The 26,009-nt window shown below is 36.7% G+C and overlaps 2 protein-coding genes across 8 annotated transcripts in view; one reads left to right on the top strand and one right to left on the bottom strand.

Moving 5' to 3' along the window:
* The window catches only part of rush (rush hour), a 47,580-nt gene extending 41,289 nt beyond the window's left edge, over positions 1-6,291 (bottom strand). For all 4 annotated transcript variants that reach the window (XM_071681785.1, XM_071681794.1, XM_071681789.1 and 1 more), the window contains exon 1: positions 6,141-6,291. In XM_071681785.1, the coding sequence (XP_071537886.1) occupies positions 6,141-6,276 (136 nt within the window). In that variant the 5' untranslated portion in view covers positions 6,277-6,291. The remainder of the gene's footprint in view (positions 1-6,140) is intronic.
* The window catches only part of qm (geranylgeranyl pyrophosphate synthase quemao), a 42,718-nt gene that overhangs the window by 2,814 nt on the left and 13,895 nt on the right, over positions 1-26,009 (top strand). Inside the window, exons 3-10 of one of the 4 annotated variants that reach the window (XM_071681798.1) lie at positions 2,586-2,720; positions 3,203-3,334; positions 9,410-9,523; positions 13,744-13,898; positions 17,937-18,081; positions 19,549-19,669; positions 20,980-21,119; positions 22,777-22,879. In XM_071681798.1, the coding sequence (XP_071537899.1) occupies positions 9,446-9,523; positions 13,744-13,898; positions 17,937-18,081; positions 19,549-19,669; positions 20,980-21,119; positions 22,777-22,879 (742 nt within the window). In that variant the 5' untranslated portion in view covers positions 2,586-2,720; positions 3,203-3,334; positions 9,410-9,445. Of the gene's footprint in view, positions 1-2,585; positions 2,721-3,202; positions 3,335-7,280; positions 7,452-7,521; positions 7,777-9,409; positions 9,524-13,743; positions 13,899-17,936; positions 18,082-19,548; positions 19,670-20,979; positions 21,120-22,776; positions 22,880-26,009 lie in introns of those variants that run through there. The other 3 variants (XM_071681799.1, XM_071681796.1, XM_071681797.1) reach the window with 3 other exon arrangements.

Here is a 26,009-nt window from a genome sequence, read left to right as displayed (position 1 = left end):
CTCTCTCTCTCTCTCTCTCTCTCTCTCTCTCTCTCTCTTATATATATATATATATATATATATATATGCTTCTTTCGTATCAGCTTTCGTCTTTATGAACTTTTCATAAAGAAAAATTAAGGTCAAGTGCGTGCGTGAACCGGTAATTTGATTACTGACATATCCTATGTCTCTCTGGGTAATGAACTGAAAGCTTACTGCTCATCTGACATCTGACACAATCCATATCTAAATGTCAGACGAGGTAGACAAGTAAAGGTCAAACAAGTTTGACAGACGAGCGTTGGATCATTTAGTTTCCTTCGAGGATATTAGTCATCAGACTATTAACTTTTATTTGGAGTTATGACTCACGGTCCTAATGACTTAATCTTCACATCACATCACACAACTTTCGCACCGGTTCTCGAGAGTTCGTTTTCTAAATTTTGTCCGTCGTGATATGTACCAATATAAACTACCAATAATAGTTTTCTCCCAGTTATCATGAAACAATAGCAAAACAAATGCATACGATCAGTTTTCTCCTAGTAATAAAACAAACAGCAAAACAATTGCATACGTGCAGTTTTTCTCCCAAATATCTTTGAGCAAATAGCAAAACAAATGGATACAAAGAAGAGTTCTATGGTATTACGGATTTCACTTTGAACCTAGTGCTTTTCTTATCCCCACACTACCCTGTGTTTGCTGTAACGTAAAGACCACACTGTGTATCTTTCCTGTGGTGAGTGGTGAGCGGAATAGGATGTGGTCTTGAGTGTTCTAAAGAAAGTGACCGCTACTTTCGGGGAAAAATACTGGCCCTCAGTTTACGGGCTTTCCCGTCATGGTGTCATCCTGTTCAAGTGCCATCTTATTACAGCCTATCAATTGAAACTTCAATAAACATAGCTATTCGATTATTACTATTCTCTCATGATATGAAAAAATACATGGTTATGAGATTATGATGGGAAACGAGATTCAACTTGCTATCAGCGTTTCGATATTTGTACTTAACCCCGATTTTCCCATTGATCCATATATCCCCATCCCTCTTCCATTCTTTCCATTTTGGATGATTAAATAAGGTAAAGAAGAGCTAGGTTAGAGTAAATAAGATGGAGAAACAAAAGATAGGTGATGGTACAGATGGATGGTTCAGGTTTACGGTGTGATATGTTTTTCTGATGCGTTTACATATCCCAAGCATGCAAAAGGTGTGTATCCAGCATAATTCCTTCCTTCCTACGCCTCATAATGTCTGCAGTAGCCTAACCTGATTTATACTAATACTCCCTGGCTTTATAAACTTATTAAACACAATTCCCTTCAGTTTATCTCGATCCCGTCTTTGCGGTTATCTCTTTCTTTCGTTGAGCCTCTCTTTTTTCACATATACAAATCATTACAGTCTCCTTGTAAATTCTTTACTTTATATACTATATATATACGTCCAGAAACCACGTTGCAATGTATTTTTACATCGACTCCACTCTTACGAATGCGTATCCAGATTATTTGAAGAAAGATATTACGGATAAAGAGAACACCTTGAAAAACTATAAAGTATGTTGCGGCGGAACAGCTCAGTTATCCATGTGCTAAGATGTACCAATGATTAAGTCAGTTCAACGATTATATAACTGTCAAGGATGGAGGCGGTTTTTGGTGAGAGGGTGTTCGACCGACGATTTGGTCTTGCTGTCTCAGGCAGCGATGTACCCAACAGCACTCACACATTCATACACACGTGGTAACATACTGACTGCATACATACAAACTAACGGGCGACAAACTCAGAAACTTCGCTTGCACAGTAACGAAACAAGTATCATTTCCTCTCCTATCACCTCTTAAAACCAGCTGATCGGCGTGGGTCATGCGAGTCGATCCTTGACTCAGAAATACGTAACATATGCCAGGGGTCCGTGGGAGTGGCTGTGTGAGCTACCAGTGTCTGGCCACAGGGTTCAACTCCTTGGGGCATAATCATCCTAACTATTAACTTTTTGGGTCCGTCAGTTAGGGGTGCATTACTGATTATATCCACCAGCTCGGACTCTTGTTTGTAAGAATTTGGATGTGTGTGGGTATGGATGATAGCACTGGTGTGTGTGTGTGTATGTGTTAGAAGAAGCGAGTTTAACACTCGTGTTGCCACGTCACTTAACTTTGTATGTATGTGTGCCAATGTGCCATGTCTTTACTCTTATGTGTGTAATGTAGTTTTACACACACGTAAACACGCCTACTTTAGCCTATGCCAGGTGCGTATGTCTCTGTATGTGTACAGGCGCAAGTGGAAGTGGGTGTGCGTGAATGGCCAAGTCCATCATGATTCACACAACGAGCAGAATTACTAAGAAATGTAGGTTATAGTGTTGCATTCGTGAGAACTCTTTAATCCATTAAGACAGGGTCTGTGTGTAACCTTGTTATGTGCTTGACCGGACAAGAGTAAATTAACGATTGTGAATATTACAAAATGTGAATCATTGTTATACATTTTTTTATGTACATGTATTTTAGGGTTAACAGGTGGATCATGAATACTTGAAATTCATTTCAAAGTTTTATTATTAAGTAACATGTAATTTCAGAACTAATTTAGATGGCGCACTTGTCAAGCCTACAAGTGTGGAGTGAGTCTGTTGCTGGGGCGACCTCGTGCGCAGTGGTGTCACCCCGTACTTGTGGCTGCGTACATCAGCAAAGTATCTCACATGACAATACCAGTTAAGTCTAACCAAAAAGTTTGCATCTTGGGGATTCTTCGCCATTTCAAATGATAGACCTGTAAGATGACATTAAGCGTCCTACAGGCAACTACCCAGTTAAACACCAGAACAAGGTGGTTAGTTTAAGCATCTTTTTCTCATACGGTACATTGTTCATTTGGGCTAGGCTAAGCTATTGTTCAGCTCTTTCTCCTATTGACGATACTTGCGTCACATGACATGGCTAGGCTAAGTGCTGATGTGGTGAAGTTCATGTCTCCCTTTTTAACTAACTCTACACTTCCAGACTGTACAAGGGCCTGCTATTTTCTAACGTGTTCATATACCAATCGTTACGTAGGAACAAACAAAAGCCTAGGTGGTAAATTCAGTCACATGGATAATGGCATTATTATTATTATTATTATTATCATTATTATTATTATTATTATTATTATTATTGTTATTATCATTATTTTACCAAGCATCATTTATAACAGGAATATGTAGGTATCGCTATACGCAGAAAGAAAATGAATCGACGACAAAGAGCCAGTTGCTCGTCCTTGTTGAACAGCTGTCTAACGCTGGGAATGGAATCGTGGTGACATCCTCAGTACATCCAAGACAATGTAAGTGAAGAGTGTCCCCAGGGAACCCTAGGTGAGTCACCCTCAGCCCTTCCGAGCTAGATTGATGTACATTCCTTAGCTATGTAAAGAACTTCAACTATTTGGGTCATAGTTTTACAAAATTTGAAATAAATGGTCATTGTATGCTTAACGTGAAAAGAAAAATAGCGCAAAACGCAATTTGCTAGTTATAGATCTCGGTTTTAAACCATATTTCAGGCCTAAACGTTCCCTGAAATACAGTTTGATTTTCTTATTGATAATCACTCCCCACTGTTAAACTATACGACAGGAAGTTCATAATATGGACTAACGAAGTGGTTTACCGTGTCAGTTTTATGATTCTTTACACTGCAGGAGCTCTATTTGTCCAAAGCGCGTCCTTAGGTGCTGGACATGATTTTGTTGGCGTGAGATTATTTGTCTTCTGTGGCCATCCACCGGAAACGTGACCAGATGGTTGTATATATATGTATATATATATATATATATATATATATATATATATATATATATATATATATATATATATATATATAAAGTGGAGAAAACAACGATAAGGCGGAGGCCAAACTTGAGGTGGAAATGTGGAATGAAAAATCGGGGCCTGAACATGCAAGAAGGTGAAAGATGTGCACGGGATAGAATAATTTGGAACGATATGGTATGCTGGGGTCGACGTGCTGTCAGTGTCCGGACTGAACCACGGCACTTGAAGCGGATAGGGCTGTGTTTCAGGTCAGTGGGGCCTGGTTGCGGGCAGGGCGTTCTGACGATGAAATTGCATCGTCGAAGGTGACTTTTCCTCTCAGTTGTTACCAGTTACAGTAGGAGTCCGGGAACACTGAGAATCAATATTATCGGTCAAGATAACATCCATCGTCCTACGCAATGTTTACGCCGCTGCTTATTTTTAGTACCGAACATGGGCTAGGCTGGTGAAATTGACGCCAAAAATTTTTGCAAAATACATATCCCTCTGTAATTTATTGTAAGCTATGTATAACATTTGGACTAATGTTGCATGAATATACAGCAGCTAGAAATTAAGATTTCCCTCAACTGGCGACAATTAGAAGACGTTACCCTGCTTTGAAAATTAAGGGCAGTTAAGACCGCCTCTGTTAGACGTCTATTCATAATATGTAATTCTAGACATTTTTCTTGGGAAAGGGGGTTTGTGACTGAATTACACATGCCTGTATGAAAATCAGATATACATCATTTCTTACCCAGAGAACAAGTAACTCTTTGGCCCTCAAAATAAGTAGAAGGATTATCTTTTGCCTTTGTGGAGCGATTTTCTTATGATCATAATGCCACCAAAGGTACCATGACTAGTAACTGTATTACGCCCTACTATTAACGTTGCGCTGAGCTTGTTGGGAATAAGATAGCTCTGTCTTGTGGTCTAGGTCATGCAAGCAGCTAGTCACTGCTGTCAGGCTACGTTTACGTGTGTGGTCGAGGTTTGGATGTTGGACTAGCAGCAGAGCAGGTTTGTTTTAGATTCCCACAATCCTCCTTAAAAAGGAACGATTCCACACGTCCTTCTGACTTCTACTACTAATTGTGCTATACGTGGTTTACTTTTGTTACAACCCTCCGAATGCGAATTCCTCACTTTAGGTTAGGCATATTACGTTTCTTCAAGGTAAGTTGAGATAGGTTCATCTTATTACAAATTTGTGACTGGCATGATATTTAATTGTCATTTGCCTGACCACTGCTGCACATTATCTTCGTCTTTCATTGGTCTTGCATATTCTAATTTTTTTTTAACTTTATTCATGATTTACAGAGCATAATAGGTCTACTAATTACAAGGACGTCTTTTTCTATGGAATATTACGTACTTGGAATTCTAACAATGCATAGAGGGAGATAACTTTACATTCTGTGATAAATTTTCGAGATAGTCATATTCAGTTAAGTGCAACATACCAAGAAAGAGGAGGAACAATAAAATACATGTGTTAGTGGTCTTGGTTAAAAGTACTATCGGCGGCTAAAGGTAAGTATTCAAGATAGCAATTTATACATTCTTTTTTTTTATCATCTCTTTACTGTTGTATGTTTATTGCAATTCCGTAATCTCTAATTACAAAAAAGTATATATTACTGCCAAGCCCGCGAGACCAGTGATGTAATAAGATTCTAGTATTGTATCATCTTGTGAAACTCGATTTCAGCCTTGCCAAAATGAATTCATTATTCCAGATGCCAACCTTTTGAATGTGAAAATCATTGAGTTTCCGGAAAATTAGATCGCCTGATTCTGTTTGGCACGAATATATCCCATGTAGGAGGACCCGGGAGGCACGCTTACCCGGAAATTCTTCGATAACTGATGCCCTTAAAAGCCATTTCCTGTTTTCATGGCACTGAAAATATCAGTATTTGATGACATTTTAGACCCAGTGGCAGAGTAAAATACAGTAAATACTTGAAAGGTTAATGAATTATCACAAAGCTACATCATTCCTGTTTCAATCAGATCACAGTCTTAAAATCACTTGGGAAAACACCATGACTATGTTACTCCTCATCTCCATCGCCGAGCGCCTTCATTATTTTACAATAAGATACAGCTTGAAGAGTTCTTCCAACCTGAGAAAGACGGTGATGATACTGTAACTGTATCGACGGTGATAATCCTGTAACTATATCTGAGATGAGAGTGTCGAGTAAAAAGTCTGCAGTTCACTCACACTAAGATCTCATCGTATAGGCTGTGTCGAGTGACTAGTCGGCAGTCTAACCTTCCCGACATTATTAAGAGTCCGTCAATGATTTCCCAGCTCACCTGTTAATGTACAATCACAATCCATGATTTCTTCACCCTCTTGGCTGGAAGGAAGTTGTAGATGTTCAATAGTTTGGGAATCACTCACGATGACGGTGGAGCGTACGTACACATCCCACGAAACACATCGGCACATTTATGAAGTATGAATAAAAACATTGCTATGATATGGTACGTTGTGAGTTTTTTTTCTGTAATTATTATTTTTTTTTAGCGAGAGCACAAAACGTACTTGCCACTTGGCCTGGCCTTTCTTCGACTTCCCTCCGAAGAAAGTGGAGGGCAAATAAAATATAGATCGTGACCGTACATATCTTACTGTTCGTTAAGACAACTCGGAATTTATTTTCTTATTTTTGTGGATGAACAACTCTCCCTGTCCACTTCGACTTCACTCTCATATTTCAACAAGAACACAAAACCCAAATGAATATAGAACAACTTCAAAAAATTTAGTTATATGTGTTGTTTATTGGAATTCGGAAATCAGAAAATCATTTGTCACATCTTTTATCGTGAATGCTTGACAGTTTACACCTCAAAAGTCAACAACTCAAGCGATGATATCTATGGTACCTACAAAAGTTGATTTTATGTTCTCGAAAATAAACTGTAAAAGAACTTTACTCATAGTTTAAAATGTACGTACCAACACTGCTTTCAGCGTGTAAACGATTTCATTACAATATTAATTTGCGATTTGCTGATCACGAAAAAAAAAAACTAATAGTTAATAATGAACTTCTGATACCTCCTTCTCTGCCCATAACTAGTGTAATGACAATGATGCAATTGATGAATCAAGTAATAACAGTATCTCTCCTTATTTTCATGTATAGTAATCAATGGATAATGCTTTATAAGTTGACCCTTATCCCTATTTCTTTTCCACATGGCTTTAAATCACCTTATCATAGAGAACGGATCAGATCAGCTGATTCTGCAGACGCTGTGGGGCGTGTTTAAACTAATCTTAATATATATCATCTCAAGCTCTGGAAAGATATATTTCACCTTATCTCTCTCTCTTATGAAAAAAAGGTACTCATAGTCGTTAGTTTATGGCTGCCATACTTTGAAGTAATTGTAAAGCATACAAAGTGAGTAATAATGTGGATAGAATTGTGCTCATTCTGAGAACGAGCGATAGCAGTGGGAGGAGCCCATGTTGCCGCTGCAGTGACTGAGACTTGTGTTCACTCTCGTTCCTGGTTAGTCATTCCGACTTCAAGAGTAACTTTCTTTGACAGAACTCTACATTAACACTTCTCCTACAGTTCGAAAGCTACCTGGAGGCCACTAGACTCTCATGTGAGTTAGTAATAGGGCTTGAGACGAAAGATTTTGTGTCTTAGGATGTGAAATTGGATGTGTTGTTGGCGTAGGGTGCATTGCAGTAGTTGGAATCATTGATCAGTGTTGTGAATGGTGAAGCTTGTCCCCATGCTTCTACCAGGGAAGTTTCCTTTCAGTCAGGCAGTAAAGGGGCCATGAGCCCTCCAGATTTATATTCTTACCCCTGACTTCTGTTATTGAATTGGTAGTCGTGGCAGATGCAAGGTGCAACGAGTGAACAGAGTTGTTTGATAACAAAAACAGGCAAGAAGTATAGAGAAGACAGCTAATTCGTAGTAAAGTGAGACATTTTCAGTGTTTCTAATCTTAACGAATTGCATATCTCACGGTTTGATAGGTATTACTGGCTTATAATATGAACTCAGGCTGATTTGCTGTTGGGGTGTTATTATGCCTCATTCCAGCGTCGTGGGATACACATGGTTTTGCTTTTTCATTTTCTAAGAAATTGTCAAGAATATTTGTAGTTTCGAGAAGTGCATGAACACAGTGACATGCTGCAGGGTAGGAAAACCAATTTGCAGCTAAAATCTGTACATGTGCAGATGAAGAAATTTTACTGACACATGTGATGCGATATTCATCAATGTCGCAAGATAAATGCGACACCATGGGCCAGGTCATGTAGATTAAGGTGGTCATGCGTAATGTAAGAATGTAAGTGTATTCATTTATTTTTAGCTGGGCTGGAAAAGTTTCAGTGATGAATTATCATTTCAGCCACACACAAATTAGCTGTAGTAATTTTTTTTTTTTGCAATGACAGCATAGTGTTTCGATAGTACAATGATCGTAATAATAAATGAGGTAGTAGTAGCAAGGGTTATGTATATTTAGAAAATTTGGGGGTTGATATGAAAATTAAGTAAAAGACCAGTGTTTTGCCACTTTATCAATGTTTGGTTATTAGTTTTAAATATATAGTGATTTTGTTTTGCATTGATACTGTGATGTGTAGAGAATATTATAATAGTTGCAGATTATGATTTGGAGCACTATATTATGAAATGATAAGGAATAAGGCAATAGTAGTGTACTGAAAAAAGTAAAGGTTAAAGTAGAAGTAGGAGCACACTTGTAAAGTATCAAGAGGATCTGTGAAAACCTCACCAAACCTCCCTACTTATCAAGATTGATTGTAATTTACAGTATTATTGCTGAAATTTACCAGTGATGCCCATGATTGGGCACTCAGAAATTGTTCTGAATTCCAGCAAACAGACGACATTCCCGTGCAACAGATGAATCTATAATATTGGTATATTTCTTTACTCATTTTGGTCACAATGAGTTTTGGCATTCCTAGGTTCTATTGATGTTTAAGAGGTATTTTACCAATTTTTACATTAAAAGCCCCGTATTTTCCCTGAAGTATGAAAGCCATATTACCCTGTTTAATATTGGTGAATATGACAGATCTCTCCAGATTGTCCTCTGCAGCTGTTATTGTATTCAAGTGATTTGCTAATGCTGCTAAACAAAATCACTCAATATACAAAGCTGATAGTGATTCAAGCTGAACTGGTAAATAAGCAACAAAACCTATGGTATTGTAGGACCTGTATCATTTTAGAAATATGCCAGTATTGAATTGGTTTGCGCTGAGGATCAGATAATTGGTTAAGTGGGCTATTCCGTGAATTTTTTTTTTTTTTTTTTTCATTTTATAGAGTAGCTATACTATTAATTCCTTGTCCCATTTTTTAGAGTTGATGGTAAGGTTAGGTCTTCTATTGATAAAAATGATAGTTAGTACTGTAAGTTTTAATTGTAAAGTTCACATTCATAATGGCATATCGTTTTATTAATGAAAATGCAGGAACTGTTCCTTTTATTATTGTACCAAAGTTATGCTTACTTGAAAGTTTACATTTGGTGCTACATTCTGATATTCATATATGGAATTATTTCAGATATCTTTTCGCTTCATTCTTATAAGCCCAAGGAAGATGGAAAGTAATGGTAGCAATGCAGGCTTCAACATGGAGACCTTTTTCAGTGCAAGTGGTGATAAAAAACAAGATCAGGTTTGTCTCCTTTTTTTGGTTAATTGATCATTTTTTTTTAGGCCCTCTTGAGTGCAAGTGGTCATGATAAACAAAAGCATAGTAATTGATTGGGTTTAGTAATTTTCTTTCTTGATCGAGAAGTATTATCAAGCGAATGAACCATATTTCTAGTGTATTTTGATAACCTTTTACCATAGTTTTTTACATAAAGGCATCATTGTTTTTTGTTGATATTATAAGTGAAGCTTAGAGATCCAAATTATAATCAGTTACGGTCCAGTGGCCTTAGATTATAGACTATGTTGCTCAGTCCTTTTTTTTTTTCCTTGTATGAATATGCGTTTTAAGCCCAGTCATTATATGTGGGTTTACTGTTGCTATTAGAGAAGTAATGTATGCTGTTACAAGACTTTGTCTGCATTCATATTTTTTTTCTTATGTACGAGATGTGCCTTTCACCGGTTAAGCTTGTATATTCTTTTTTTTTGTGTGTGTGTACAAGATGTGCCTTTCACTGGGCAAGCTTCTGGCACTACTTTTATAAATTCTCAGACTGCAGGGCTCCTTTAGCTTTGGGCACTAGTTTAACGAACCATTGAATTCCATTGTTAATCAGATTTTGGTCAGTGATTTTGTGTAGGCATGTGAACTTGTAATACAGATTAAAATTTAGACATTGGATTTTCATATAAAAGCTGTGTATGATAATGATTTCATGCAGAGAATGAGGAGAAAATAAGCTGCTGATTTTTAAAGTCTCGGTGAATAACTACAGATGCAGGTAGATGATGTATGATATTCCTTGACTTACAGTATTGAACAAGATTTTGAAAACACTGTGTACACACCCGAGCACAGTTAACTGCTTTCTAAGCCGTTAATCCTTGAAATGCTCCTGTTGTTATCTGACAATTCTTATAACTGTTTGCGTTGTCACCTGCGTCATTTTAAAAACCCTGATGATGTTTACTTCTTCCAGTTACCCATAATTGTCACTAGGAATCTGTTACCATAGCTGGAAAAGTATTGTATATTTTAGTCACCCACACAATATCAAGACTTTATATTTGTCATCTGGGCGAGTTGCCATGTGTGTGCGCTTACTTATGTATTTAGTTTTATAGAAAAAAATTTGTGGGACTTTGGTTGATATTTTGGTTATATAGTTATTTGTTCTCTTATTTATGTGAATAAAGTTTTGTACAAGTTGATAACGTAAGCTTGAAAAATGAATTGAAAATTATTTAACATATGTAAAAGATACAGAAAAACTATTTGTTCAATGTTAATTCAAGCCTTGAAAACTTATGATAAAGTGTATAATTGTTTAGTTGTATGTAGAATATATTAACCCTTAACCCCTGAAAAGAAAGAAAAATATAATTATCATAGGCAAATATGATTATCATAGGCATACATGTATAAGGAGCATCAAAGTAGCTAGCATAAACCTTCTGTGGTCACTCAGCACCCTCCCATACCAACACAGAGGAAAGTGTACTAATTTTCTTTTGTATTTTCCCTGTTGATGTATGCTAGACATTATCTACCAATGTCTTTGGTGCTAGTTCCCTTTGGGAACTCCCTTAGGGAATGGTCAGGGCATCTAGCACAGTGTTTCCTGTGGCTCTTATGTTCCCACCAACTACTACCACCTAATGTTCCAACCTACTACTTCTGCCTAGTGCTCTCACCAAAATGTTCCTACCCTCTACTTCTACCAAATGCTCATGTCTAATGTTCTTACTACTTCTGTGTATTGCTTCTACCATTTTGCTAAAAATGCAGCACTAGCACATAGCACTCTGCAGAAAATCTAGAGCTTTGTAGAATGAATTGTAAGTTGAGTTGTCAAGTGCTATGTGTGACAAAGAGATCTTGTATGTTTGTGAATAAAGTGCCATCAGTCCACATGTGGACTGATGGAGTGCTACTTGACAGTCACTGAAGTGCTGGCTTATTATGCATGTCACTAACTCCTCTGATATCCAGGTGGGTTGTACATATTCTGTAAGGAAAAAAAGATTTTTAGTTTTTTCTAACTGGGGGGAATGAACCAGGAAGGGAATATTGTTGTTTAACCCCTTTTGTTGTGTACTTGGTCTTTTCAACCTCTCACTAATGTGCTAAAGGTAACAGAAAGATTTTTCAGATCAAAATATAAAAACAGTTTTTGTAAAAAATCAAGACAGCCCTTATAAGCATAGGAAAAGCACAGTATTTACCAGATTGACCATTCCTGTAAGTAATTGTGATAACTACTTTTATTTATATTGTTAGCACAGAAAAACTATCATTGTGTTTTAATATGAATTAAGAGTTACATAGTATATGTGTTTGAAAATTTCTTTATTTACTGGATTGGCTACTCCAAATTTAGGGTGGCAGTAGGCACCGCAGTTGGTGGTGGGTGCTATAGATGCTTTGAGTTCTTAGAAAAGGTGCACAACCACCCACTATGGTCCCTAGCAAGGTGCTGAGCTTTCCAGGCAGCTCCAGTGACTTGTCCTGTGTAAGAGTTGCCATCTGTGGCCAGCCTACAGTGCATGCAGAATTCACCTTGTGAGAGGAAAGCATGTGCTTTAATTGAGGACAGTATCTTCTTACACTGTTGCCTGAATTAAGGACAGTAGCACCTCACACTGTGTACCTCAGTTGAGGAAAAGAGCACTCTTAAACATTTGCCTCAATTGAGGACTTTATCACTGAAATGATTAAAAACCATATTCTGTGCCTGAATGTTGTGTTATTTTTTCTTATATACATCCATGATATGGCATTAAAGCTTATGGATATTCAAGACAAGAGTTGATGTATGTATGCAGATATATGATGAAAAGGAAATTGAATTTCATAGTGTAGCAATCAGATATGATTTTTAAGGAACAGTTCTCTTAGTATATTACGACATTTTTAGGGCAAACTTAAGAAAAATGATATATATTGAGATCAAGTTTGTATATGGGAGAAAAATAATGCAGATATTTCTAGAGCATGTTATGGAAGGTGACAGAAAGAGGCAGAAGCAAAGGGCTGGAAATCCTACCCTCCAGTATTTTTGATTTCCATGGAGATGGAGGTAAGTTAAGTTTTGTCCATGATGGCTCAGTCATCTGAGATTGATATTACTTTATTAAGTAAGGAAACAGCAAATAAAACTCTGTTAAAGAAATTCTGGTCACTGTTATCTCCCACAGTTTATCTAAATGGTGTTATTGTATGTTGTATATGCATGAGTTCTTCACATTGATCTGAAGCTTCAGATAGGAAGATTTGGTTCTTGTGTTTTGGTTAAAAGTCTTGTCTTACCTCCCAAAGCAATTAATAGATGATCTCTCTTCCTGGGAGACAAGTACTTTCATTTTAAGATTTCTGTTGCATAAATTTGGAGACAAATTGCTACACCTGAACGGATGGGCATGAATGGATAGAAGCATCTGCTACCCAAACATCACAGGATAGATGATACAAAGGATCATGATCTCTAAACATTAGTACTTTCTTAGTACTAATGACTTGATGATTAAGTTCCCTTTGAAAGCCAAGATTGGTTGACGTGCAGAAGACAGTTAGAGAGACATTCATAGTCCTTTGGAATGATTAGGCTTTTCAAATGAAGATCCAGGACTGTCTAACTAGTTTCTTTCATGCTTATGTCTGTATGAACAAAACTTTGGCAACATTCACTCTGTAGCACAACTGATTTTCTGCTGCATACAGTATTCTCAAACTCCACACTTTCATTCATGCACTGCAATATCTTCTTTTTATTTACCTCATCATTGTTAGTTGCCCTTCTGCCTGTTTGGTATATCTGTCCATCCGTTTGCTTTTTCCCTTTGAGTATGCTTGATGTGGCCGTTCTTTTACACCAGTTTAATTGTTATATGGCAGGCAGAATTCCCAGAAAGTGTTTCAAATTTTGGAAATGTGTAATTTTTGCACTGTTTGGAAATTATCATAATCTCAGGTCCCCGTTTATAGTGCCTCTGTAACTTCAAGGCTGCACTTCACATAGTAGCAGGGAAATGGTGGACTCCTTTGGAGCACAAAGCTTCTAAATAAGACTATTCCATTCCATCTGTTGATGATTATACATCCTTGCCAAAGCTGACTTCTTGCTTGCATTGTATCCACCTGCAGGCAAGATCTGATGAAATCTATAGAAATGATAATGAACTATATTAGTTCTTAGCATAAAGAATAATAGAACTCATGTATTGCTATTATTTTTAAAGGTATTGCTGCAGCCCTTCACGTATGTCCTCCAAGTTCCTGGGAAAATGATCCGAGGGAAACTTGCCCAGGCTTTTAATTACTGGATGAGAATTCCTGAGGACAAGCTTATGGCAATATCTGAGGTCATCCATATGCTTCACAATGCAAGTCTCCTGTAAGTTTTGTGCCTTATTTTATTTTTAATTGATCTTAAATTTTGCTGGCTTTCGTAAAGTATAAAGCACAGTGCACATCGCTTTTTGTAAGAAGACAAAAGCATTTTTGTAGCAGTAAATATGTCACTTGGTTGCTTATATAGTACACCATAACTAGAAGTAGTGAATTTGGTCTTCTGTTGATAGTCCTTTGCTCTTTTATATATAAATATGGAGATTTATTGTTAAGATCACTTCAAGATCCACCAATTTGGGCTCACTGGATTAATGCAACTCTTACCAGTTTTAGGATGCACATGGCTACACCCAGAAATATCATTGTAGGCAGCACACCAGACTCACGCCATCTCCCAATGATCATGTCACTCCGCAAGCTTTCTGTGTCGGTCACATTTGAATTAACTGCACTTTGATTAGTCAATTGTTATCATAATTTTTACTTCTGAATTTGAATATAAAGATAAGACTGATAGATTTTGGTGGGCCAGTTTATTTGTGCTTCATATGATAGTTATGTTGTCATCTGCATCTGCATGGACTTTACACAGATCACTGGGAGTGCAGAAAGATTTCATCGGTTTGTTGTTTATGAAAGCTTTTCAAAGAACTATGGCTTTCCATTTGTTTTTGTGGCCTCTTTTTATTTTTGGTTGTGTTTATCATCTCATGCAATAGATCAAATGTAGCAAATGCTCAGCTCATATCATCTTCTAGATACTCTGTGTTTACTCCTGAGGTTTAGATATTTTATTGACATTACAGTTAATATGCTGCACCCCAGGCATCCTCAGAAAAATTGCACAATCCTGAGGACATTCATCAATTTATTGTTTCATTGGGTATTTCAAGTGATGTACTGTACTGTTGAGTTGTTTTGGGGAATTTAGATCAAAATATAGATTCTGTAACATTTATGTCTGGAATATTACCACTGGTCATTCAAAGCTTCATAGATGAGACAACATGGTTGGTAGATGGCTGTGTGGTGAATGCATCTTGCTGGTTGATGAAATATTTTAGTGGTATTTAGGTGTGATTTGATCCATTTTCTTTCTTGATCCATAAAATTCACTTTATGTATTCTTGGTATTGAATTCCTATCTCGGATCATAGATTTTACTCATGTTTTGGGTGGTTTTATTTAGGATCATGATGCAATGTGGTTTATCACAGATAATTAATAGTTTGTATCAAGATTCAGGTGAATATTTGATATCTAATTTTTGTTATTCCTCTTTTTTTATAGCAGTGCTTTAGTTTTTTAGATGCATCTTAATGTGTTCTTAACCCATTCTTTTCATAGATTAACTGGAGAAACGAGATTTTTTATTTTCTCTGTGGCACAGTATACCATACCTTTTAAGTCATTTGCTCTGTTTATTTTTTCTATTTCTTTTATGATTTTACTGGAATACATTGCATACAGTATCTTCAAGGGAGATAGTGCTTGTACTGTAAGAATAGAGTAGTTTTCTGTAATTAAGAATGAATTTCATCTCTTGTTTCTTAAGTTTATTGAATTTAAGTGGTCTCCAAGGTTTTGAATATTTCTTAATTATTTGCTGATACTATACAAAAAAGGAGAATTATAATTTTACCCCATCCTCGTCTTTCACAACTCAGATTTTTAGCTGATCTAAGCAAGACATTATCATTATTGTTATTATTTAGTTTTCCATATTTGTTCCATTTCCCACATTATTGAGTCAGTGCCAGGAAGAGACTGAGAAATACCTCATTCTCTCATATCACTCTGTAGTTGTCATATATGATGCACCAAAACTAGGTCCTCCCTATGTACAATCAGGCCTTACAAGCTTCTTAGTTTATTATTGTTATTATTATTATTGATTTTATCCCAGGCCCCTATTCTTTGAAGGGGCTCCCGCAACTTCAAGGCTGTGCTATTTTCAGTAGCTGGGAGAATATGGACTCCTTTGGAATGCGAAGTTCCTTGATGAAACTGTACTCTTTAAGGTCTACAGACAATCGCTCAGCCTTGCCAAAGGTGATATTTCCCTTGTAGCATAGCCACAAGCTGGTGGAATCCAGTAATACCTGTGTATGCATGTATGTACTGATGTATACGATATACATTACTCTATTTATATACCAATAACTTGAAAATGTTAGAACTGTCTTGTGGTTATTTACGAGCTTTCCCAATCTCTGCTTCTGAAATGTATAAAGCATACTAAGGCAGAGGTTTGAGATTACATAGAAGTTAAAGTGGCAGGATTAGCATCTGGCCAGTTGAGATTAATGGCGAGTTAGCACGTGTCATCCTTGTCTGCTGATAACTTCTCACCCCTCATTTTCAGGTAGTGGATGCCATGGTGTACCGTAAATTTGTTAAACCATCTTGTGAATTGCTCACATGGCTCATTTATATTCAACCCCAGATGAAGTTGCTTGACCTTTCTTTTTAATGGGTTCAGAATTGAGCACACTTTCACAGTACCCTTGCTTAAACCTTTTTGTTCACAAACTTATTCAGGTCATCTGATTGTGTCTCTTGCATTGTCCTTTGCTTACTAGCAAAGGACAATGTATGTTGCTTCTTAGTCATAAAGCAAGAACCAATATCAGAAGGGTGTCATAGGTTGCACATTGACACATCCTTTTCTAACTTTTGTATGCCATCTATTGTTTATGCAACTGTAAGTGTAATGGGCTTTCTGTTCATGCCACTAGCATTACTACAGTCATCACTGGATCTAGGGTTTTTGTAGAGTGCCTTTATAAAGGCAAAATACAGAAAAATACACGGAGATAGCTTGGGAGAGCTGGGATATGCCCGTCTTGGATTCAAAACAGCACACATGAACTGCAGCAAGGCACAGGCTGGGCTGCAGCAGTGCCTGGACAACAGAGTAGCAATATTTGCAGACATGAGCATCATTTCAGCGAAGGCTAGTATCTTTGCATGTGATGTATGGGAGCTATTGAATCATGCAATGCCAGACTAGATACATTACTGTATGATATAGATTTTAAATTTTGTTCATAAAAAATAGTTTCCATTTCTAAACAGGTTAAATTTCCTTGTAAGAGCCCAAATTTTATACATAGAAGTTATGAATAGAAATACAAAAGTAATTTATTTGGATGTTGAACTTCTTTGAAATTATAAAGTGTAATAGCTGGTGGGAACATTGGGTGGGAGCCTCTAAAAACACTGAGCTAGAGTTTCCCTATGGCAGTGGCCTGTTAAGGGTGTAAGGGTGAGGCACTAAATGCTAAGAAGCGGCACTGGAGTTCTCTAGTTATGGAGACTTTTGCTGTGGCCACCCCCTTGAGGGAGTTCCCAAAGGGAATGCAGGTTAAAGATATAGATAGTGTCCTAACACACACACACACACACACACACACACACACCCCTGGTATATTTTCAAAGATAATACATGGTTAATGTTATTGTAGGTACAAGAATATGATGCTCTCAGAGTGAAATCATCATACTAGTATTTTTAATGATTTGAGCTCCAACAACACACTACAGTCTGCCTCAGGTTGTCGTGAGGGAACAATATTCGTTCTTTATCCTTCCAGACTGCCACTTCATGTTAAGAATTTCACTTCTGGGTGCTGTATTTCTTCCACCTATGCTTCAAGATGGTTGGTTTTTACCTTTCTAATGAGGAGAAATTGTGAAAATGTGGGTACATGTGAGATTTTTAGGTGCACTGAGTGCTCAGAACTCATGATCAGGCAGCTCCTTATAAGTGCCTCGCCTTATTCAGGAGATAAAGACCCTATGGACCTAGAATACTTAAGGAACCTTGCCAGTTCTCAGCCCAGACATATGCAGATGGTAGACAAGGCCAAAGGGGAGATGACAAAGTAATGCAAGTGTGACATCACCATTGAAATGATCTGGGAGGCAGACAAGGTTTATTGTAGACATTGTTCTTGTCCTATAAAAGCCACCCTGTATTATTTAGGTAGATATACTATTTTAAGGAAAAATATATCTGTTTATTGTTATTACTTTTAATTATTAATGCATTTTTGTACTACATTTTTCATTCACACAGAATAGATGACATTGAAGACAACAGTGTTCTTCGTCGAGGTATCCCAGTAGCACATAGCATATATGGTATTGCTTCAACCATCAATTCTGCTAACTATGTGTATTTCTTAGGGCTGGAGAAAGTTCTCACCTTAAACCATCCTCAGGTTAGTTGTGAAAGTAACTATGATATAGAGAATAATTACATGTTGAAAAACCCAGTCCTTTGTTTTGTAGGGATGTGGTTGGAGGCTGATTAGCATATTTTTATGAAATTGAGAGGCTTTTTCATTTAGAAAAACAATCATTCTGTGAATTCCTCTGACCTGAGATGAATTGCTTGTGTCTAGGAATCAATTTTTATAGTTACTACTTAGCTTGCACTGCTCTGTATGCAAGAATTGGTGTATTAGATAGATTTATGGAATATTTTTACCCATCACATCTTATCAGGTACCTCATCATTTTCTGAATTAGAATTTGATATTCTATAATTTCCCTTTTTACAAGAATAATTTTCATAAGTTCATTCTCTGTAGGAAGGCAGTTCATGAAGGATTTTCCAAACATTACCTTCACAAGATGTTGCTTTTCTTTTCCATACAATGTCACCCTTGTGTCAAGTTTTAGTTGTACTCAATACAGATACACACTAGGACACCTGCACACTTGTACACATGGGAAGAAAGTGTCTTGCCACTTTTGTGTGAAACAACATGACAATAGAAGTAAAGAATATTAAGAAATACGTATTGGTCTGACCTTGCTTTCATGATATTATATTGACTACTAGCAACATTTTCTTTTATGTGCAATATTAAATGGTATATTGATTTCATATTTTAATGGAAATAACTTAAAAGTGGGACTACCATATGTCATAATTATTGGGAAATTGTCTCAGATTCTTGCTTACCAACCCTACTTAGGCAACACAAAGTGTATTCATTTCAAAATTTGTCGGACTCATCTGGGAAGGTACTTTTTCTACCATATGTAAGTGATAGCAGTTCTCTACATCCACACTTGTTAGTACCCTTTCCAATGTACATGCATTTAGCATGTTGCTTGATTCATACATATGAGCACCTCTCAACTCATACTTTTGAAGATACCATTCTATTCATTCATATTAGCAGGTGTATGTACTGTGCAAATACCTATTTGATGTGCTTACCTCACTCGTAATGTGCCTTTACCTCAGTTGTATTTCCCCTATGAATCTACTCCCATTCATCCTCAAATTTTTTCCATCATACTCTTTTGTATGTTTCTTTTTTATATCGTGTATACCATTTATCGCATTCAAATAAAAGGAAACTTTCTGAATCTTTTCAGAATGCATGCTTTATTTCAGAGCATGTTTTATGGATATGCACCTAGGGAAAATAGAAGTAAATGGGCTAGGATAGGAAAAGATGGAAGACTGGTAGGAAAAGCAGGTAGTAAATAGGGTAGATAATTACCCTTGATGGTATTTTGAATATGTGAGAATGCACTGAGGACTGCATTGTGAGGCTGCAGTTTTCAACTTCTTGGATTGTTTGATTGTTGGAGATAATGTGATATATTCTCATGCTAATGTTTTCACTGAAAACTGAAACTTGTGTAAGACAAATCCTTATTATTGACAGGCAACTTCAGTGTTTTGTGAGCAGTTGCTTGAACTTCACCGAGGTCAAGGGATGGAAATCTATTGGCGAGACTCCTTCACATGTCCCTCAGAGGATGAGTACCGACAAATGACCATTAGGAGTAAATGAGCTTTCTTATTTTCGTAGAGAATGCCACTATTCTGTACCACATGATTTATCAGAATATCATAGTTGTTTAATGGATAGTTCTGTGTAGATTTAAAAGTATATGATTGGTAGGTTTTGAATTAAGATCCCAGTTCAGATATTCATTTGTCTACTAATATTGCATGTGATGTATGGGTTAAGCATATTAGCATGTTTGAATCAACCTTCATAACAAGCCTTACAAATAGATTTGGATGAATGGAATATGAAAAGATTAAATGTCATTGCATGAAATAGGTTTATTTTTTAGGAAAGGTAAATTAGATATGCGAGTTTTGTTTGAAACAAAACTGAGGTTTAAGACAATATATGATTAGAAGGTGAAGGAAGATTTGAGGTCTGGCTCCATGATGGAAAGAGGTAGTTATGCCAAGGCAGAAATGGACATTGTGTACTGATATTTATTTATGATGTATTTATTCTACCCAGCATGGTAAAGGAAACTTGTTAGGAAATTCTAAAGATTATCACATAGATTTAGTCAATGGGAACAATGTTGTGTAAACATTAGTGAATGATGTAGAAGGCGACTAAAAGGGGAGGGAGCAGGGGGCTGGAAATCCTCAATTTTCCCAAAGGAGAAACAGAGAAGGGGGCCAAGTGAGGATATTCCCTCTAAGGCTCAGTCCTCTGTTCTTAACGCTACCTCGCTAATGTGGGAAATGCCGAATATGTATGAAAAAAAAATCTTTGTCAAAATCATTTTGTCAAAATCATATAACTTTATCAAATATCCTCAAAAATAATCATGACATTGTGTATGGACCTACATTGAAACTGTTAAAGTATTTTGACATATAAGAATGGTGTATGACTATGCTCAGATTGAAGCACTGATCAGAAGTAGTACATACGTTTGATTTACTTTTCCTGTGATGTGCATCATTCATGTAAAAGAAAAAGAAATTGTAGAATGATGAAGATAAAGTGTCTTATTCAATGAAGATTTTATCATAGATATTAATAGTTAAAACATATTGCCACTCAGATTATAAACTGAAACTGTTGGTTGTTAATAGGTGACACTAAGGCCCCTTTCATTTGGCACCTGCATCTTTGGGGCTGTGGTTTACATGGGGGCACAGTGAGGTAGGCTTCTCTGGGGTGAGAAGATTCTAGACAGTATTATGATCTCTTTTGTGTGCTGGCTGCAATAAAGCCTCATTGAAAGTGACTGCTTACAGCATTACCACTTGCAGGAAGAGTCCCCAAACATCCCTAGAGATAAACATTATGGTTTTAGTATTCTTGTGTTCTTTCCAGAGACTGGTGGACTGTTTGGTTTGGCTATTCGATTAATGCAACTCTTCAGTCAAGTTCAGGGTGATTTCTCTACAATCACAGGAATTTTGGGGCTATACTTCCAAATTCGAGATGATTATGCAAACCTGTGTATGAAGGAGGTAAGGTGACAATATGCAAGGGCATATCCATAGGCATAAGGGATAAGAAACACTACTCACATATCTCCTGCATGTTGCAGAGGGCAAATATGAAAGGTAGTCGTGGAAGGCTCTTTAGTATCAGTTCAGAGAAATGGGAACAGAAGGAGCAGAGTAAGAAGTTTCCCTTGAGGGCTCAATTCTTGATGCTACCCTACCAAGGCAGGAAAGGCAAGCTTGTGTAGAAAAACTATTGTGTAGAGAATGACAGGGTGAGAGCAAGATGTGGTAGAAAGATCAGTGTGATTGAGAGAGTTGTCCAGAGAGGGTTGAAATGATTTGGACACATGAAATGACTAGTAAATTATTGATTAAAAGGATTTACAAGTCAGCAGTGGAGGGAGCAATGGGGAATGATGGATTGAAGATGGGGCTATGATAATGTTCGAGGCCTGAGCATTCAGGAGAATGAGACACGCATGGATTAGAATGATATTTTGCAATGCAGTATACAGGGGTTGAAGCAATACCTGTGGTCATAGCAAATGGATCATTAGAAAGGTAGGAGGTAGTGCAAGATTACACAAGATATATTGTGGTAAAGCTTGATAAGTGGATAAGATTACAGTAATTGTTTTTCTGTGAAAGGGATGTCTTTGGTGTAGCGGCTAGTGTTGCTGACCATGATGCATTCAAGAGCTCACAGAGTCAAATCCTTGTTGCAACAGTTGGTCCATAGTCATCCCAGTTATTTATCATCCCCTAGGGGTTCATCGATGAATTTGTTACCTGCCTTAGGCTGTTTATTGCACATGATGGCTAGAGAATAGATTCAAGTCTATTCTTGGCACTTGGCATGAAAGATGGTCCTTGTATTAAGTTTTTGAGCAAATCTGTCCAGCCCCCCCCCCCCCTGAAGAATACCAACAGTTGCAGACCATGGTTTGAGATTTTTTTATCCCCCAAAACTTTTTCTTTTACAAATGTAACAAAATGAAATGCTTCCATCCTTGGAAAAATCTTGGAATATATCTTATGATGCTTCACCTAGCCAACAGATTCCCAGTCAGTATGAAGCATATAATGACACAAGCTTTTTTGTGATGTGATCATTTAATTACAAGCTTCAGTCAATCATAATCAGCATGAAAAATTGTCCTTATAATGAGGTTTTCAAGCAAGTCTATTGCTGTCCAAAAAATAGCAAAAATTGTGGGCAATAGTTCACTATTTTTCCCCCCAAATTTTTCTTTTAGATTAGTAATATAACTTGAAATGATCTTTGAAAATATCTCGATATGCTTTCCCTGGCATCTAATTTTCTCTCATTGATACATTACCTACTTTAAATGTCAGTAGCAGGGTAACAAGCATAGCACATTAGTAAGTGTGTCCCAGGGAACTTAGCCAGCCTGTGGAATTGTGTTTGTAGATCCCAGTTTAGTAGAATTAATTCCCACAAAACATGCATGCCTTCAAACACTTACTTTACCTTGTGTAATTAGGATGGGAATTTATTATTATTATAGAAAATGTGGAAAAGTTCACATGCATTATCTGTAGAAGTTGCTACTTAGCTTAGGATAAAAAGAATTATCAAACTGAATACGTTCGTAATAGAATACATTACTTTTTTATTATTATCATTTATTGGTGAAGTTATTTCTCTTTCCAACAGTATACTGACAGTAAAAGTTATTGTGAGGATCTCACCGAAGGCAAGTTTAGCTTCCCCATCATCCATGCGATCAAGACTCGACCAGATGATCAGCAAGTTATTAGTATCCTTTGCTGAAAAATTCTAGCATTAAGAAAGCAGAACTTTAGCACAACTGTTGCGTAGTGTAAATGTGTGTGTAAGAGTGGATAGAGAGCTAGCAAAAGTTTTGGGATACATGTAAGTGTGATGTAGGGTTGTGTAATGTCTCTGTGGCTTTTTGGTATTTTCATATATGGATGGAGTGATAAGAGAGATGAAAATAGAAGGGGGATACAGAGATAGAGTGTGGTGGTGAGATATGGTGGCTAGTGGCAATCCTGTTTGCAGATGATACTTTGTTGTTTGCTGAGATTGAAGAGTAGTTGCAAAAATTTGTAAGTGTGTTTTGTGATGTTTGTAAGCATAGTGAAGGTAAATGCAAGTAAAAGTAAAGTAATGGTGTTTGAAAGGAAAGAGTGAAAGTATTGATTTTGTAAAACCATATAGAATGAAAGAAGAAAATGTACTAAATTGTGTTGTTGATATGGGGGGAAGGGAAAATGACTGGAAGAAGTGATGAAATTTAAGTATCTGGGAGCTGTCTTGGGTAAGTGTGGTGATATTGAAGGAGAGATAAGGGAGAGAGCAGTACAGGGTAGAGGAGTCATTGGGTCCCCTGATAGAATGATGAAGGGTATAGGTGTAAGTATGGAAGTGAAGAGAGGATTAAGGTACAGCATAGTCCTCCCAACCCTGACCTATGCAGCTGAAACATGGACATGGAATGGGGTGCAGACATCAAGAATCCAGGCTGTAGAAATGAGTTATTTGAAAAGAGCATGTGGTGTGACTATATTAAATGAAGAAAGAAATGAAAGGGTGTATGAGAGATTTAGTATGGCTCGGAATGCAAAGGGAGTGAATTGTGGAGTGATAGAATGGATGAAATGTAATACTTTGAGTGTTTTGGGCATGTGGAAAGAATGCAAAACTGGGAGTTTACAAGGAGAATATATGGTAGTACAATTAAAGGGGTTGGTATGAGTGGAAGACCACCTGTGGCATGGGCAAATAGGGTGGAGGAATACTGGAGGGAGAAATATAGTGAAAGAATGTAAGGAATGATTTATGTGAAGGAGGCATTTAATTAAGGACAGGGATAATTGGAGACTCTTTTGCCATGGCCACCCCTTGATGGGAGTTCCTGGATGGAACAGGCATCAGAGATATAGATAGATAGATAGATAGATAATTAGGCAATAATTTCTGGTCTAGGGTTTACTTATCTTTGGAAGGTTGATGTTTCAGTAACAGTCTTCCAAATCCATGGTACTTTCTCCATAGATGACTTATTGACAAGAGCATTCAAGGGCTTAAAGATTTTCTTTTTTAGCATTTTTCGTTTATCAAGAGGTACTGTTTTATATACTTTGGTGTTGACTATATCATGATTTTGTAAATATGTTGTGAAATGTTTTCTTTCACTAACGGGACTGGATCTGGAACACAAGATGGAAACATGTATGAAATGAATTATTTAAAACTCCATGCTGTAGCACTGAGTCACAGCTTAACATGATTAATGAACATTTTGACTTTATCATTTTCTTGCTTCTAACATTACTGTGAAATTCATTAGGATTTTTTGGTGTTTTGAGCAATATACACTTCATATTAATGTTTGATGGACATATGTTTCTTAGTTTTTCTTTATAGATTTATATGGTTTCTTAGTTTTTCTCCATAGATTTGTATGATTTACTGTAACATGTTGATATTGCTGTTGATATTTGCCTTTCTTGCATGTTATTTTCTTGAACAATAGGAAGGTTTTTAATTTATTCCACCATTTTGGCTTCACACAGGAAAATAACTCTGTTATTCTTAAGCACATATGTTCCCTTTGATACTATGAATGTTTTATTGGACATGCCCCAAGCTATCACCTTGTTTTCAGTAAAAGTGTGATTCCAACTTATCTTGTCATGAGCAATGCAAAGATCTGTAGACTTTGGGCCCAAAGTAAGTCTAAAAATCTTTATTTCTTTCAAAGTTGTCTTGACCAGTATGACTGGCAGTATTGAAAGCTTGTTCAAATTGATTTGTAAATGACTTGTACCAAGCTTTTCCCCAACCTCAACATTGTTGAAAGTATCCTTGTTTGTAGCTATACCTAAGCTTAATATGTTCATGTCATGAGTTGTTTCCGTGTGAATTGTACTGAAGCACTTTCAAGCAAGTTTAGGTATAATTGATAACTCCCAACTTCAGTACAGTTATATTAAAAATTCTTATAATTGAAGTATGTTCATCACAAATTTTTGGGAACTGGTCAGAGCTTTTCATCTACCACTGGTGTTGGCACAGGGGGGCCTGGAAACAAATCCAACTTATTTTCTCACATATTTTATCTTAATGTTGACATTAACGGATTGATATTATCAAGAGGCACAACCTTTTTCTTAATACATGATTAAATCAGCTTTAACTAAAGGCAGAATAGCATGGCCTGTTTTGTTTCTTTGTCACTTTTAAACATTCTTGACAAATACAACAAGCACAGCACAAAATACTCAGCATATACAGATGCAGAAAGAAGGCTTCCAGAAGTAGCAAGGAAAACCATATAAAAATTAGATAATTAGGCATAACTTCCTCTGTCAAAAGTGGTATGGGAATAAGTTGCATATGTATGAAAGAGTTGTAAGCTGCTTGAGATTTATGGAGGGGATTCTTTTCTGAATGATCATTGTTGCCATTCAGTACAGTCTTTTTTTTTTTAGGCAATAGTCTGTGTCATATTTAATTGACCTGATAACATGAGAATCTATAGAGGGATAACATTTGACTTGTCAGTGATAGCTGAATTAGCCATTTCATCTTTTTCAGGTTCATAGAAAGTTTTGTACTGTGTGACTCTTGTCAGCCTAGAGGGAATGGGCTGAATATACAGACTGTCATCTGATCTACACCAGTTATATGTTGGCTTCCTTACATATATACTAACTCAAGCAAAGCAGAACCACATGAAAGAGATTTGCTGCCATTTACAGATGAGCTTGAATAACAGAGAATCTTTAATTATAGTTTATGATAATTTAGATATTGGTGATCAGTTTTAGAATTGGCTAAGAGCCATTTTATTGTTTCTAGTTTCTCTCTGTTTGTTAAAACTGTTACCAGTAAGTAAATGAAATACAGGCTGCCCTTCA

The sequence above is a fragment of the Panulirus ornatus genome, chromosome 33 (genome assembly GCF_036320965.1).
Source record: "Panulirus ornatus isolate Po-2019 chromosome 33, ASM3632096v1, whole genome shotgun sequence".
Lineage (NCBI taxonomy): Eukaryota > Metazoa > Arthropoda > Malacostraca > Decapoda > Palinuridae > Panulirus > Panulirus ornatus.
Note: the sequence above shows the minus strand (reverse complement) of the source record. Positions and strands in the feature narration are given on the sequence as shown.